This window comes from Eucalyptus grandis, chromosome 6, assembly GCF_016545825.1.
Source record: "Eucalyptus grandis isolate ANBG69807.140 chromosome 6, ASM1654582v1, whole genome shotgun sequence".
Lineage (NCBI taxonomy): Eukaryota > Viridiplantae > Streptophyta > Magnoliopsida > Myrtales > Myrtaceae > Eucalyptus > Eucalyptus grandis.
The window spans coordinates 25918323-25935455 of record NC_052617.1 but is presented as its reverse complement, the minus strand read 5'-3'; the positions used below and the strand labels follow the sequence as shown (position 1 = coordinate 25935455).

At 37.3% G+C, this 17133-nt stretch overlaps 1 protein-coding gene across 1 annotated transcript; it reads left to right on the top strand.

Moving 5' to 3' along the window:
* Positions 1 to 13553: 13553 nt before the first annotated feature.
* LOC104449086 (cytochrome c oxidase assembly protein COX15) lies at positions 13554 to 17080 on the top strand. The gene is made up of 7 exons (XM_010063105.3): positions 13554 to 13836; positions 14435 to 14733; positions 15104 to 15329; positions 15406 to 15651; positions 15770 to 15880; positions 16380 to 16511; positions 16661 to 17080. Exons 1-7 carry the CDS (start codon positions 13657 to 13659, stop codon positions 16835 to 16837), a joined length of 1371 nt encoding a protein of 456 aa, XP_010061407.2. The 5' UTR covers positions 13554 to 13656; the 3' UTR covers positions 16838 to 17080.
* Positions 17081 to 17133: the final 53 nt, after the last annotated feature.

Sequence of the window (17133 nt, the reverse complement as noted above, 5' to 3'; positions counted from 1 at the left end):
AATGGTGTATATGTCTCGAGCGCACCAATACGACAAGAAACACTATACGAAATACGGTGAACGGATTTGGACATTCAATCCCCTCGAATCGTACACTAGGCGCTCTGTCCATGTTTCCAAGGCATCTAGAAGCCCCGACGGCTGTCCGAAATTGATGCTGTCTTTTATGTCTTTTTCTTAGGATGAAGTTGATGAGCTTCATGTGTGGAGGAAGATCGCCGCGTGGAATGGCTTCTAGAAGACTTCTGCTTGAGCAAATCCCATTTGGCGAGAAAGTTATTTCAAAACTCATAAATTTATTATATATATGTCAATTCAATTTTAAATTTTTTGATTACGTAAATTTAACACTAAACTTTTTGAAGATTTATTGATTTAGTTGTAAACATTTTCATTGTATCAATTTAGTCTTAAATTTTTTAATAACAAAAAAATTAAATAATAGATTTAAGATTAGATCGACAAATTTCCAAAATGTTTATGATTAAATCGCCATAAAAAAATATTTACGTGAAAATATTTAGGACTAAATTAGTACAATCGAAATATTTAGGATTGAATTGACTTTCATATAATAGGTTTAAGATTTTTTGGATAATTATCCCCAGTTTTAGTGCTGAGCAAGTGACGCTTTTTAGTTCTTTTTCATCATGTAATAACAAAGAAGTAAAATTGTTTTTTATTATTATATCATTATGAGACTGCTTTTTTCCCCTACACCATTTTTTTTATTTGACTAGGAAAGGGGAGATTTGCTGCCCCGACAAAGTTGTCCATGGTTGGACTGAATAATCATGATGAGCGTAGTGACTATTAAATTAGCTAGAGTAATCATGGCGATTGACTCCTTTTCATTTGTAAGTCGCGTTCAGATGAATATTCCAACATAGTAATTATCAGATTTAATGGCTAACTTCATTAATTAAAATGAATGCATTATTCCCTATTGCTCTTTTTCAATTTTTTTTCCTCAATGAGATTTTTCTTTTCAAGGTTTCCTCTCTTGTATGAGAAAATTCTTGCTCCAGAGTATATGGAGAGTTGAGTGAATTTTGTTATAAAAATTTAAGCAATTAAAGGGTAGTGCATAATAAATCTTATGCCTCAATGCGACTTTTATGAGAATGTTAACTTTATGTACACATGGGAATTCAATGTGTGTTAGTAAATAAGTTATGGAAATAGATCCCACCCAATGAGAGAAAACTTAGTAAAAATGGTGAAATAAATGTAATGAATCAAACTCGAGGTATCTTAAATATGATATCTATTTGAAATCAAATGCATAACCATTTATCTGAAAATTAAGATGCAATAGACGGCGAAATGCATATTATATTTTAGGAGCCAATGTAGTTGCATGGAATGACAATGATTGCTTATCTGTCTAATAACTTAAGTGCCTACTTACTTATGTTAAATTTATTATTTTATAAGGGGAAATATAATATTATCCCCAATCAACTGCCTTGAATACAGGAGATATTTTCTAAGGGAGAGACCAGCAGAAGACTATTGGACCCATCTTCTTGTTTTTTTCCTTTTTTCTTTTGCAGTGTAAAATAATTTATCAGATGGGTATTCATGGGTCCATGCAATGGAATAACTTTCTTGATATTATAAATTAAATAGACAAAAAGAATGCATAATTTGGGTGGAGTGCAATCCACGTATATGTACATGGACTGTCCTCAAATGGGTACAGTCGATGTCAATGATCAATTTTTGTTTGCTCTCCACCCAACTTCTGGGGAGCCCACCAAATTGTATCAAGATGAATGGAGAACTTGGAAAAGAAAAATCTAAAGCAACCATTTTTGGGATATGCAAAGAAAAATAAAAACGTTTTTATTCGCAATTGAGGTCCCTAGTCTTGGATCTTTGAAATCTTAACCCGTATTTAATCATTAATTCCGTCAAAGGCATGCTTATTATGACACCTCTTTAGAAAGGAAATAGTCACTTGCTCCTCTCACTATATCTTAGCCGTTGATAGTTTGAGGTTAAGATAGGACTATATGCAAGACATCTTAAGATTTAAAAACAGAGACGTATTACGATCAAATGCATAGCATCTAATAGAAATTCAATTAGATGCATCTTGTCAACTTAGATGTGTGGAAGAAGTTAAATCCGAAAATTTCATATATTTGCTTTAAATGAGTCTGCTAATTTAGTATGAAGTAGAGCGAAAGGTGCTTAAGTAGGTCCATCGTGGAATGTTATTAGAAATTGGATTTTCACACGTAATTAAAACAGATCATTGAAAATTAGGGAGAGGGACATGCTGTGGGTGGGTAGAATCGGTTGGTTTTGCTTATATCACCCACAGTTTATTGTCGGACGAAACACACAAATCAATCAAATCAAACAGTTAGTCTAGGTCTTTGCACTACCAATCCCTTTGTGTCTAAGTTCTATTCATCTTCTTCAATAATTTCACTCAATTCCACGCAAGCGAGTTAGCTCTTATGTAGTTGGGCAAATACTTTTTCAAAAAGAATTATTTGAATTCTTTTTAAAAAATTCACTTATATTAATTAAAATAATTAATTAAACTAAACTTTTACTATAATATCAACAATAATTTATATTTAAATATTTTTTTAGAAGATAAGGACGCTTTTCATTTATTTATTTTTGTAAACGATATATTTTAATAAAAGAATGAGCTTTCCAGATCAATGGATGTGATGGCAATGAGACACTATGTACAATGGGAAAGGCAAAAAAAAAAAAAAAAAAAAAAAAAGACTAATTATGAATTTGGGGCCCATTGGGTTTAGGGCCATTTCGTGCTCAATAGCAATTCTTGATTAGATGTTTGGCCCTGTTGTCGTGTTCGTAGCAAGTACTTACCAACAGATAATTGTGACACCAACAATAGATGTTCGGTCTTGCTGTCGTGTTCGTACCAGGTGCTTAGGGTAACAAGTGTGACACATTAGCCAATCAAGATTGCATAAATAAAAAGAGGGAATAACGGCACAAGGAACCCTGAACATTTTTGAATTGTGCAATATACTTATTTAGACTTCTTTTAATTTTTTGCGCAATTGGGTCTTTGAATTTTGTTGATTTGTTCAATGTTAATAGTTCCATTTGATGTTTGAACGGAAATGATGATGCAGCAGTTGCTTGTCAAGTGCTTGCATGGTAGCTTGTATCAGCGTTATGACACGATCTGTGATTTTCCCGTACCCGTGAACCCTTGGGAGTGAAGTTTGGGGTTATCGAGTTACGAGCGAGGGTGCAAAGATGATGAATACAACTGGTTCATAGGAGTAGCATCAGGATAGTTGATGCTAGGAGTTCTAGGATAGAATGATAATATTACGTAGGAGCTCTGAAGGCGAAGCTGGCCTCCCATGCAAAAACTAGTTGGGAGCTGATGCCGCTCTCCTAATAAGGCCATGGCAGGCCGAAACTAGTTATTGAGCGCAAAGAGAGCTGCTGTTTCATATCACATTTTACTTCAAACTAAATTTTGGATTAAATATATATTTTAGATTAATTTTATGTGCCACCGAAAATTGAATATATCATATCACATTTTACTTCAAACTAAATGTTTGTCTTTCTTATCGAACATTATTTTCTGTCACATCGTTCTGAGCAAAGTTTTACCATATCATTCTTCTAGCTTCAAATGGATATGTAATAAATTTAATTATCGAATCATGAATGGTCATTTGTTCAGTCCTCACAGCATTTTCTAAACAAGTCTCAAGAAGAATTAAATTTTACTCATGACTTTTTTATTTGACGAGTGCAATATTTTTATTTTATTCATCAGTTACTAAATGTTAAAATATTAGGAAGAAAAAGGTTCTTTGTATTGCACGGTTAACCCAAGCTAGATTTCGTATTTACAAAAGACTAAGAATTTTGTTCAACTCTCGGCACTTGAGGAAACTTTTGGCCAAAATTCATCGCATTTTAGCAGATTTCTCACAATCTAATATTTTAATGATTTGGAATGTCTTGTAATAAATAAATTTAGTTTAAATGTAAATTTAGTGCGAGTATATGGATTTGGGATTTTTAGGCAATGGGAAGATTGGTATTGGTACATAGCAAGGGTGTCCTGTTTTATAATTTTTGTGATACAAAAATCAAATCAAAGTAGATGTATATAGACGTACCAAATTCGATTTTTTTTTTCTTTTGAATTAACTCCTTCGTATTTGCTCTCTTTCTTCTTCTTTTTTTATTATTTATTTTTATGGACCGACGTGCATTATGAGAGCCGGTGACTGGAATGATTCCGTGAGCTGTGGCTTCGGTGGGAATTGGAATGGAAAAGGGTTCATTGAATGATGTGTTGGATTTTCCCCCCGACAAAAATAGCCTTTTTAATTTCTTCGCCCAGCTCAAAAAGATAACATTAAGAAACTCTAATGCTCCGTTCGTTTCGCGGAAAATAACTTCCAGGAAAATATTTTCCGGATTTTCCAGTGTTCGGGTGAGCGGAAAATCACGGTCAACGGAAAACATTTTCCATTGACCGGAAAATTCCTTCTTTGCAGCTTGGAAAATGTTTTCCTCTTTTTGAAAATGTTTTCCTCTTTTCAAAAGAGGAAAACATTTTCCAAGCCTCGCCTCTTCTCTTCCTTCGGTTCTTGTTCTCTCTCTCTCTTGCTCTCCTTCTTTGCGAAGTCGGCTTCAACGACGTCCTTCTCCGAGACCGGCCTCCGCCCTCCGGCCGCTCCCGCCCACCTACTCGCCGGGCGCGCCGCCACCGCCGCGCTCCGCTTCCGGCGGCTCGAAGCCGCTCGGGAGGATCCGGCTCAAGAGGGAGCTCCGCGGTGGCGCGGGAGGCTCGCGGGGAGATCGTCACAGATCCGGCGAGCTCGGGTGAGATCGGCCGAGCCTCGAGCTCGCCGGATCGGCGGCGGAGCTCGCGGCTCGCCGGATCCGGGCGAGCTCGAGCTCTGTCGCGATCCGGCGAGCTCGGGTGAGATTGGCCGAGCCTTGAGCTCGCCGGAGTGGCCACCGGGTCTTGGTCGGCCATTGGGCGGCCATCGTCGGGCGGGGAAGGAGGCGGCGGCGGAACGAGGAGGAAGAAGGAGGAGGAAGGAGGAGACGGCGGACGAAGTCGCTCGGGAGGAATCGGGAGGAAGAAGGAGGAGGAAGGAGGAAGGAAAAAAATAATAAAAATTTCTATTTTAAAAATATAAATAATTAAAAAATCATTTTAAAAAATATAAATAAAATAAATAAATTTTTCTGTCAATTAAAAATATTAAAATTCAATTTTTGATAATTTTTTTCAGGAAAATGTTTGAGCTAACGAACAGTGGAAAATATTTTCCACTCAAATTTTAGATTTTGACCGAACATCGGAAAATAGAGTCATTTTCCTGGAAAATAACTTCCAGGAAAATGTTTTCCGGAAACATGATATTTTCCGTGAAACGAACGGAGCCTAAATGACAAAGACTTTATTTCGATCGGCTCTTATTAGCTAGATGGCAATGGTTAATTTCGTTAGTTAATTTCATTACTTCCATTGTTATTGTTGTGATTAATCTTACTATTCAAGTCCGATGCAAGCAAAAAAAATTACCACAAAAATCAACGTTGAAAATGAGCAAATTCGTTAAAGGTAGTCTCTCCACTAAATATAAACCTAAACGAACCTTCCTCAGTTAACCACAAACCTATATTCCTTCCCTCCATGTGTGTACCCTAGGAACATACATTTCCTTACCCCCATTTCTAATGTGTCATCACTCTCACTAGCACAAGGGACAATCGAATACTCTTAGTTAGGTGTAATAAGCAAGCTTACCTAATCATGTTTCCTCGGGAGTTTTGTAATCAATTGTTGGTGAAAGTGATCTATTCACTAACCAGCAAGTGGCATTTGCTGCTTCAGTTGGAAAATCTTCATTTAACTTGGCATTGGAGAGTATAGAATGAGCTCTCTCCAATATAATTATGTTCATCGGCACAAGCTATGGGCTTTCATCATGCTTTCTTCTGCGCAAGGCCAACCAAGCTCCTCAAAACAAAATTTTGACCATTTGTAAACTCTTGGGCACGTAATTGTCTAGAATAGTTTCAATGTGACAGTGTGCATAGTGCAAGGTCTAGAAAAATTTAGAGAAGATGTGTAGTGCTAGCTCATGTAAACCTAATGTTATTAAAATCATTGTAGTCAATGGAAGATCAATGAGAGTGTTTATAATGCAATGATTTAAGTAGCGAAAGCGCATCCTAAGATCTTTATAGCTAGAAACAAGAACACATATAATCAAGTAGAGAGATTTATGTACTTGATTTGGAATCTATCATTCTTAATGCGGAATAACGATAATCTAAACTCAACAACTTCTCCTCTATTACCTTATGTATTATTGGCTTAATGAAATTGTTTCTCACTCTTAGTGTTTAGTAAACGTTTCTTATGTGAGGTTATTTATGCGTTGGGTTAAATGAGAGATTTTAGTACTATTAGTAAAATTTCCAATCAAGTCATCGCATTATGGGCCAGACTCAATTCGTTTAGTATTAGTCAATCTCGTATTATATCATTAAGAAATTTTATATCTCACTTTATTAAATCAATCCTATAAAACAATAATTATAATATTAATTAATATTATTTTATATCAAAATTTTTATTATAAATGATGTGTATACGTCGAGCGCATCGACACAACAAGAGACACCATGTGAAATACTGTGAACGGGTTTGGACATTCAATCCGCTCAAATCGTACACTAGGCGCTCTATCCATGTCTCCAAGGCATCTAGAAGCCCCCAAGGCTGTTCGGAATTAGTGCTGTCTTTTATGTCTTTTTCTCAGGATGAAGTTGATGAGCTTCATGTGTGGAGGAGGATCGCCACGTGGGATGGCTTCTAGAAGACTTATGCTTGAGCAAAGTCCCATTTGGCTAGAAAATTATTAATAAAAATCATATATTTATTGTATTGATATTAATTCAATTTTAAACTTTTTAATTGTATCAATTTAAAACTAAACTTTTTGATGATTTACTGATTTATTCTTAAATATTTTCATTGCATCAATTTAGTCTTAAATCTTTCGACGACCAAAAATTCAAATAATAGGTTTAGAATTAGATTGACAAATTCAAGAGGTTTATGATTAAATCGCCACAAAAAAAGATTTATGTGAAAAAACTTAGGACTAAATTACTACAATCGAAGTGTTTAGGATTGAATTGACTTCCATATAATAGGTTTAAGATTTTTTGGATAATTATCCCCAATTTCAATGTTGAGCGAGTGACACTTTTGAGTTCTTTTTCATCATGTAATAACAAAGAAGTAAAATTGTTTTCTATTATTATATCATTATGAGACTGCTTTTTTCCCCTACACCATTTTTTTTTATTTGACTAGGAAATGGGAGATTTGCTGCCCCACAAAGTTGTCCATGGTTATATTGAATAATCATGATGAGCATAGTGACTATTAAATTAGCTAGAGTAATCATGGCGATTGACTCCTTTTCATTTGTAAGTCGCGTTCGGATGAATATTCCAACATAGTAATTATCAGCTTCAATGGCTAACTTCATTAGTTAAAATGAATGCATTATTCCCTATTGCTCTTTTTCAATTTTTTTCCTCAATGAGATTTTTCTTTTCAAGGTTTCCTCTCTTGTATGAGAAAATTCTTGCTCCAGAGTATATGGAGAGTTGAGTGAATTTTGTTATAAAAATTTAAGCAATTAAAGGGCAGCGCATAATAAATCTTATGCCTCAATGCGACTTTTATGAGAATGTTAACTTTATGTACACATGGGAATTCAATGTGTGTTAGTAAATAAATTATGAAAATAGATCCCACCCAATGAGAGAAAACTTAGTAAAAATGGTGAAATAAATGTAATAAATCGAACTCGAGGTATCTTAAATATGATATCTATTTGAAATCAAATGCATAACCATTTATCTGAAAATTAGGACGCAACAAACGGTGAAATGTATATTATATTTTAGGAGCCAATGTAGTTGCATGGAATGACAATGATTGCTTATCTGTCTAATAACTTAAGTGCCCACTTACTTATGTTAAATTTATTATGTTATAGGGGGAAATATAGTATTATCCCCAATCAACTGCCTTGAATACAGGAGGTATTTTCTAAGGGAGAGACCAGCAGAAGACTGTTGGACCCATCTTCTTGTTTTTTTTTTCCTTTTTCTTTTGCAGTGTAAAATAATTTATCCGATGGGTACTCATGGGTCCATGCGATGGAATAACTTTCTTGATATTATAAATTAAATAGACACAAAAAATGCATAATTGGGTAGAGTGCAATCCACGTATATGTACATGGACTGTCCTCAAATGGGTACAGTCGATGTCAATGATCAATTTTTGTTTGCTCTCCACCCAACTTCTGGGGAGCCCACCAAATTGTATCAAGATGAATTGAGAACTTGGAAAAGCAAAATCTAAAGCAACCATTTTTGGGATATGCAAAGAAAAATAAAAACGTTTTTATTCGCAATTGAGGTCCTGAGTCTTGGATCTTTGAAATCTTAACCCTTGTTTAATCATTAATTCCGTCAAAGGCATGCTTAATCTGGTACCACTTTAGAAAGAAAATAGTCACTTGCTCCTCTCAATATATCTCAGCCGTTGATAGTTTGAAGTTAAGATAGGACTATATGCAAGACATCTTAAGATTTAAAAGCAGAGACGTATTGAGATCAAATGCAAAGCACCTAATAGAAATTCAATTAGATGTGTCTTGTCAACTTAGATGTGTGGAAGAAGTTAGATCCGAAAATTTCATATATTTTCTTAAAATGAGTTTGCTAATTTAGTATGAAGTAGAGCGAAAGGTGCTTAAGTAGGTCCATCGTGGAATGTCATTAGAAATTGGATTTTCACACGTAATTAAAACAGATCATTGAAAATTAGGGAGAGGGACATGCTGTGGGTGGTAGAATCCGTTGGTTTGCTTATATCACCCACAGTTTATTGTCCGATGAAACACACAAATCAATCAAATCAAACAGTTGGTCTAGGTCTTTGCACTGCCAATCCCTTTGTGTCTAAGTTCTATTCATCTTCTTCAATAATTTTACTCAATTCCACGCAAGCGAGTTAGCTCTTACCTAGTTGGGCAAATATATTTTCAAAATGAATGATTTGAACTGAAAAAAAAAAAAATCACTTATATTGCTTAAAATAATTAATTAAACTAATTTTTTTATATTATAATATCAACAATAATTTATATCTAAATATTTTTTAGAAGATAATGACGTTTTTCATTTGTTTATCTTTGTAAACGATACAAGCGATTATTTTTAATAAAAGAATGAGCTTTCAAGATTAATGGATGTGATGGCAATGAGACACTAGGGACAATGGGAATGGCAAAAGAAAAGGACTAATTATGAATTTGGGGCCCATTGGGTTTAGGGCAATTTCGTGCTCAATAGAAATTCTTGGTTTTGTGTGATGTCGTGAAAATAAATAGATGTTTGGCCCTGTTGTTGTGTTCGTAGCAAGTGCTTACCAACATATAATTGTGACACCAACAATAGATGTTTGGTCTTGCTGCTGTGTTCGTACCAGATGCTTAGGGTAACAAGTGTGACACATTAGCGATCAAGATTGCATAAATAAAAAGAAGGAATAACGGCACAAGGAGCCTTGAACATTTTCGAATTGTGTAATATTACTTATTTAGACTTCTTTTAATTTTTTGCGCAATTGGGTCTTTGAATTTTGTTGATTTGTTCAACGTTAATGGTTCCATTGGATGCCTGGACGAAAATGCTGATGCAGCGGTGCTTGTCGAGTGCTTGCATGGTATATTGTATCAGCGTTACATATGTGCTGTCGCCTCAAATAGTTGTTGACGTGGACTAAAAGAATAAAAGGAAGATCAAAAGTAAAGATAAAAAGGTAACTAGAGAAAGGTTAAAAAAAAGAGAGGGCGAGTTGAGAGAGGATTTTGCGAGAGATACTTGGGCGGGTTTGGAATGAGCTCGCTGGGGTGTTCCGTCTTCTTCCCTGTAGGGGCGGCAAGGGTGGCTGAAATATGCCCATGACTTAATGAGGGTTTCCCAAATCTGGGTAAGGATTGCGGAAGGGAAGAGAAAAAGGGGAAAAAGAGAGAGAGAGAGAGAGAAAGAGAAAGAGAAAAGGAAAATGAAAAAAATAATATATAAAAGTTAAAAAAATTAAAAATACTATTTTTTAAATAATTTTTTCATCAGATTTTCCTTATGAAATGATAAAAATAAAATTCAGGTTGAAGCTAAATATCAGAAAATATCATTATTCTCTTAAATGGCTAAAAATATTTTTTAAAATGATACATTTTCCACAAAACAAATGGTGATAAGAAAAATTAGGGCATTTTTTTTTTTAATAATTCACATTAGTTATTGGAAAAGTATTCTCGGTAGCATCAATTACTCAAATCGAGTACCCGTACGCCCACATATAATTGTAATGCTGTTTACGTGATATTCATCTGCCCTTTTGTAACTCAATTGAAGGGGCAATTCTTTCTTTTCCAAATGAGAAACTTGATAAATAAATACAATCTAAATCGACTAACCTCATCAAAATAACGACTCAATTAATAAAGTTAAAATTGCAGAGTGTCTGCCCACATCCACGAACTAAATGTTAAATTAAATCCGTTACTATAACTAAGGGGTTGATTCCAAACAAAGATGAGGGACAATATATTATTATGGAGAAGGGGTTCCTACTATATTTTTAATGAGGGTTTCCCAAAAAACTGTTTGTTTTTTTCACAATTTCAGGTATTTGTAGGTTTTGTTTATTTCACGGCCATTTTTCAAGTAAAATGACTATGCTTTTTAGTGTTTGACTGAAAACTAAGAAAGACCTTGAAAGTATAATCTACCATTTGGTAAGGAAAATTTGCCCTTTTTTCCCCAAAATAGACATGCATTTTTGGGGCTTCAGTGACTTGTTTATCGGTAGCTGAGAAAACAAGTGCGGTTCCAAGGTCCCTAACTACTCGAGACCTAGTCTATCAAGGTTGGGCCCGAAACCTCAAGGCTTGGGTCCAAGTCCATAGAGATTGAGTAGACCAAATTGCAAATTTGGGGCGCGTTTGGTAACTTGCCAAATAATAACTTATTATATTATCTTGTTCCTAGAAATAGATTTGGAATAAAAATCCATTTGGTAAATTTTTATTCCTAGGAACAAATTTGTTTCTGGAAGTAGATTTGAAATAGAATCAATGAGTAAAAAAAAGTTGATTCTTTATTCCTGAGAACAATTCCAGAATCAAGCCAACCCAAATTTATTTTTCTTTTTTCTTTTCTTCCTTCTCTCTTTTTCTACCACCACTGTCATCGTCGTCGGCCACCATCATCCATCATTGCCGATCACTGACAATAGGTTGGGCGATGCCCGACAAACTCGCTGGAGGCTCATCAGGCCAGAGCGAGGTTCGACGAGCTCGTCAAAGGCTCACCTAGCCACATCGAACCTTGCTTGGCTAGGGGAGGCTCGACCTCGCCTGGATTTGGTGAGATTGAGCTCACCCAACCAAGGCTCAATCAAGCCTCACCGAGGGTCGACAATGTTCGGTGAGGTCATTGACCCTACCTGGCTAGTCATAGATCATCCCAAGGTTGGTGATTGGCCAAAGTTTAAAGAAGAAGAGAAATAAAAGAAAAGAAGAAAAAAGAAAAAAAGCGGAAAAACTAATAAAATTATTAAAAATTAAAGGAAAAATTATTTGTATTAAAATTTTTAAGGATGATGTCAAATGCAATTCTATTCCAAAAATATATATTTTGGGTGGTTACTAAACATCTTTAAATGCTTGAAATTGTTATTGAAATTACAATAAAAAAAATCATTTCTAATAAGAAATTACTCCCGATAATTAAATAGTTACCAAACACACCCTTAATCTCATGTTTTCCTACACATGGGCTCTCCCTACGGTGTCTCAAGTCTTACACGCTTGGTCAAACGACGCAACATTCTTCAATCGGGCTTGAGTGCTTTCAAGGAGCTATGTGGCAGTTGCTTTTAAGAATGAGAACAAAGAGTGAGGCTTTTGAGTTCTTAATTTTTTCTCTTGTATGGTTTGAGTTTTGGATCAAACAAATTCTTAGAAGGCTTCATCCAGATTTCATTCAGACCTCAAGACCTTTTGGATGTAAGGCAACTAGATGGTATTCCCTCTTTTTGTGGAAGATAAATATACAAATGCAAATTGAAGGGAGCAAGATGTGCGGGTATCAGCATGTTAAAATATAAAGCGCAATTTGGTAGCTTGTCTCACTGGAGAACAGGCACAAACAACACTTGTTGGTTGGCAAAACCTCTATTTTGGTGAAATTACCTCTGTAGCCAAAACCCAATGATCCAATGTAAGCCCCCTTACCTCTGTAACTTGAATTTCGAGTTTCAAGTTGCTAGATTTCTCTAATTCCTTGGCTGCTCCATCTCCAATCACCACCACTTCCAACTTATCATCATGTCGCGATTACTTTTCACTAGTCATGAGTTAGCTTGCTTTTTCAATTATGGTCCTATTTGGTGATGTTTCCGTTCTTTAGTTCTTCGAAATAAATATCTATTTGATAGCGACAACTAATTTTTCTAATTCCTCGGAATATATCAGTGGCTAGGGAATAAGTTTATAATATAATCAAGAAATAGAATAAACTTATTTATTTATTTCTGGAAACAATTTTTGAAACATGTCATTTTCTTTTCTTTTTTTTTTTCTTCCTTATCTAGTCAGTTGCCAGACCTCGTCTCTAGTTGGTTGTTAGGCCTTGACGAGGTCACCAGCCAAGCTAAGATGAGGAAGAAGAAGATAAAGAGAAAAATTCAAAAAAAAAAAAGAAGAAAAATCTTATTAAAATTATTTAAAAAATAAAAAAATCTCTACGCCTAAAAAAAAATTGAGATTCATATTAAATGCATTTCTATTATTTTTCTATTTTGGGAATATAAATTTTATGCACATGTTCAAATGCTTTGAAACTCATTCAAGAAATAGGAATTAAAAAAAAAAAAAAAACTATTTCTCAACGAAATCGTTATTGGGAATAGGAATATTGTCAAACGCATCTTAAGATTCCGGTGCTGTCCAATAGTATTTCTGATCGAGCTTTGTTCTGAGTGTGAAGCTAGTTCTCTGATTCTTCACTCGTTTATGTGATCCATAAAAGTTGAGAACATAGAGCCAACTATCAAACATAAGCAAGAGGATCACATACCAGATGAGCATGAGGATGACTCCCCTCCTTGAAGCGCTTCATTTTTATCCTTCGTTGTATAAGAACCGAACCAACTAATCTAATTGTTAAGGATAACAATGCACGACTCGTTCAAATTCAAAATCCTTCTTAACACTGAAGGAAGAAAAGATACGTTTCTCTCTTGCCGGATCGGATCACAACGTCGTTATTGCCGGGTCTGGCCGGCGCCCAATTGTACCGGCCCAATTGCTCCTCTTGGGCTTTTTGGGCCGGCCCGTTCCTGATAACCCAGGGGCATTTACGTAACAAGAGATTGAGAAACCAGTGGGCTCAGGCGACGTCGCCGCTGATTGACTCGTCGGCCGATGCGAAATCCCCTCCCTAAACCCTCCATAGCCACGACCGAGGAGGCTGCCTGAGAGAGGGAAAGAGGAGAGAGGAGCCATGTTCAGGAGCGGCCGAGCGATCTCGTCGTTCCTGAAGCGGAGCCGAGCCCCGAACGGCGGCTTCTGCCGAGACGCCGCGGCGCCGCCCAGGCCACCGGCCGAGCGCCCTCCGTACAGGCCGTTCGCCTCGACCGCCGGGAGGACCTCGCTCCGCCCGTTCGGCTCGCTCCCGGCCAAGGTTTGAATCAGCGCTCCGCATTTCGAATTCGATTTTTTTGCCTCCCCCCTTTCGTTCCCCGATTAGAAGAGAAGTGTCGGAGTTATCGCTCCGGAAGGCGTCGCTTTTGGATGAGTGGGGCTTCGCCGGTCGGAGTAGTTCGTGAAATTTGTTCTGGTTTTTGGATGCGACTGTCGTCGTCGTCGTCGTCAATGGTTGCTCGCAAGTTTCGCGATGAATGCGATCGTGCGGATGTTGCTCTGCATATCGTTTCTGTTGTCGAGAGAAATGGTGATTCCGATAAATCTTGTCGTGCTATATGACGCCTGGTCACGTGGAGGAGGTGATATTTCGGCGAATGGCGCGTCTGAATTCTGCACCGAAGCTCTTTTGTCAGTGCTAATCGTGAGCTTATAAAGGAGCTATGAGCATGTGTTGAGCTAGATGCTTGCTAGCGTAGGGGAATTGAAAGGGATATAAGAATTTACTTGCATTTCTTATTAGAGCTATTCTATTCTTGTAAATTTCTTGCTTGAATGGAATCCGATGGTTTTTTTTCTTTGTTTTGGGAGTGATTCTCTCTATCTGTACAAAGGGAAGATCCTGATTCTTGTTACAGGTGAGGCATTTGCCGCTATGGAGGAGCATGTCCACCACTGCGTCCGTTCCGTTGCAGACCAAGGAGGGGCTGAAGCTGCTTGTGACTGGAGGGCCTCAAGCTCAAAAGTGGGTTGGGATCTGGCTTTTTGGGTCGGCCGCATGGGTGTTCACTATGGTGGTACTAGGTGGTGTCACGCGCTTGACTCGTTCTGGTCTATCCATGACTGATTGGAAATTTACTGGTGGCCTTCCTCCTCTGTCTGATGAGGACTGGCTGCTGGAGTTTGAGAAATACAAGCAGTCTCCTGAATTTAAACGGTATGGTCAAGCATAGGAGTGAATTGCATTTAATAGTTTCAAAAGCAAATAACGATATCACCATGGATGGATTACTTAAGAGGACATCTAATTTGCTGTCTTAATTTATATGATGTTCTTCCTATTAATGCCCACAGTTTATGATCATTAACTATGTAAACTGCTGTTTTTTTAAGTTTTACGTATATGTGGGGAGAGAATGGCTGCTGTATTATACTATGAAGTAACACTTCCATTTCTTCTTCGGTTGTTGGAACACTTCATTGTCTATTTCTAGCATAAATAAAACAGAGCCGGTATTTCGGTTTAAATTGAATTTAGATATGGTCCATTCTTTCTGACATTGCTCGGCCTATGTAATCTCCTGCAGTATAAACAGAGGGATGAGTATTGAAGAATTCAAATTTATCTACTGGATGGAGTATGCCCATCGGATGTGGGGAAGGGCTCTGGGAATCATGTTTGCTTTGCCATTTTCGTACTTCCTTCGAAAGGGATACATCACTCTACGCCTTGGGCTGAAACTCTCGGGTCTTTTCGCTCTTGGTGCTGGGCAGGGTCTAATTGGCTGGTGGATGGTCAAAAGTGGTCTAGAAGTAGGTAACACTCTCCTCTGTTTATTTGTATCTCAGCATGCCATTCCTATTAAGAAGTTTCCTTTATTTTAATTAGGAGCCACCATCTGAATATGCTCAACCAAGGGTAAGTCCATATCGTCTTGCGGCTCACCTGACGTCAGCCTTTGCCATATACTGTGGCCTTTTCTGGACTGCTCTTTCCGTCATTATGCCGGAGCCACCTGCTGAATCTATAGCTTGGGTTCGTGGGGCAGCAAAAGTTAAGAGACTTGCCCTTCCTGTAAGCTTGCTGGTTGGTGTTACAGCCATCTCAGGAGCCTTTGTCGCAGGAAATGATGCTGTACGTAATTTTCTGTCTACTTGAATACGTATCTTCCATAACATGCAAATAGATGATTTATGGTTTCTTTTTCTGCTATCAATAAGATTAAGATTATCCTTATGTGTTTAACCATCAGGGACATGCATTCAATACTTTTCCAAAGATGGGGGATACATGGATCCCTGATGATATTTTCGAAATGAAGCCACTAATGCGCAATTTCTTTGAGAACACATCATTAGTGCAGGTATCTCTTTTTGTTCACCAGCTTCACTTTTTGAGTTAAGTTCCTTATATATGTAATAGTTTATAGGATGTTCTCGGATTTTTATTCTAAGTAATAGCAGGAGTACATTTGGGTTTTCCCACTGGTTTATGTTGTTCTATGCAAACCCTCCAAGATGGCATGTTTTAACTCATGATAGAAATTGGGCAAGACCGAGTCATCTCAAAATTAATGAAGTCATTAGTAATGACATTCGAAAAGGTTAACAGTTTTCAGAAAACTTCTTAGGTTATCCAACACATGATAAGGCCGTGTCAATTGCCTTACGGTACAGGCATATATGTATTGCACCATGTGTAATAATTGTTCCATTGTCGCTTACATGCACTATTTGTAATGCTGAAATTTTTACACAAGAACTCTGCTCGATGAGGTCTTCTCTTCATAAGTTTTGTACTTGAGAATAGTTTCTTATAGCTCATGCTGTTTAATTGCTGCGACCCCCGTCCTTGACATACAGCTTGACCACCGCATTCTTGCAACCGCTACTTTGGTCGCAATCAGCGCTCTTTGGTGGTCAACCAGAAAGCTAGACATACATCCAGCAGTTCGATCTTTGATTGGAAGTACTATGGGCATGGCTGCTCTTCAGGTGACTTATTGGCTCTCTCTCATTTCAGTTTTGAATGGTATAAACGGTTCGCGGCTCATGTTTCCTTGCTCTAGTGTTAAAGTTCTCAAGAAAGAGCGGGCCTTCGTCGTCCTGTGAAGGCAGATTCTGAGTATTGCTTCTCTCTGCAGGTTACTTTAGGGGTATCGACGCTTCTATCGTATGTGCCTGTCTCGCTAGGCACTGCACATCAAGCTGGCGCTCTGACCCTTCTCACCCTCATGCTCCTGCTAAATCACACGGTGCGTAAGCCGTCGCTGTCCCTTCTCAAATCTCTTCCTCAGATCGTGAAGCCAACAACTACATGACCGCAGTCTGGCAATTTTTGTAAGGCTATTTATTCAAGAGCGGCGATTATTTACTGATCGTGTTACGACTATTACACCAACAACATGATCTTGTTCTAGTCCTCGGAGTGCCATCGCCGTTGGGTCGCTTTCGACTTCGCAACCTAACAAGTCGAAATGTGAGAAAAGAACGTTTCATTGACGTAGTATCGATTGACTAACATTTGCATAGATTTCTACGATAGTGGAGAGGTATTTGTGGAAGAGTCAATTGAGTTAACGTTTCAACACCAAATTGATAGGTAAGTCTTAGCGTG

What these genes read in the sequence shown, in the direction of transcription:
- LOC104449086 (XM_010063105.3), top strand. Translation starts at nt 13,657, where the DNA reads ATGTTCAGGAGCGGCCGAGCGATCTCGTCGTTCCTGAAGCGGAGCCGA. An exon ending in CAGTCTCCTGAATTTAAACG is followed by an intron (nt 14,734 to 15,103) that starts GTATGGTCAAGC and finishes AATCTCCTGCAG; the next exon opens with TATAAACAGAGGGATGAGTA. An exon ending in AGAACACATCATTAGTGCAG is followed by an intron (nt 15,881 to 16,379) that starts GTATCTCTTTTT and finishes CTTGACATACAG; the next exon opens with CTTGACCACCGCATTCTTGC.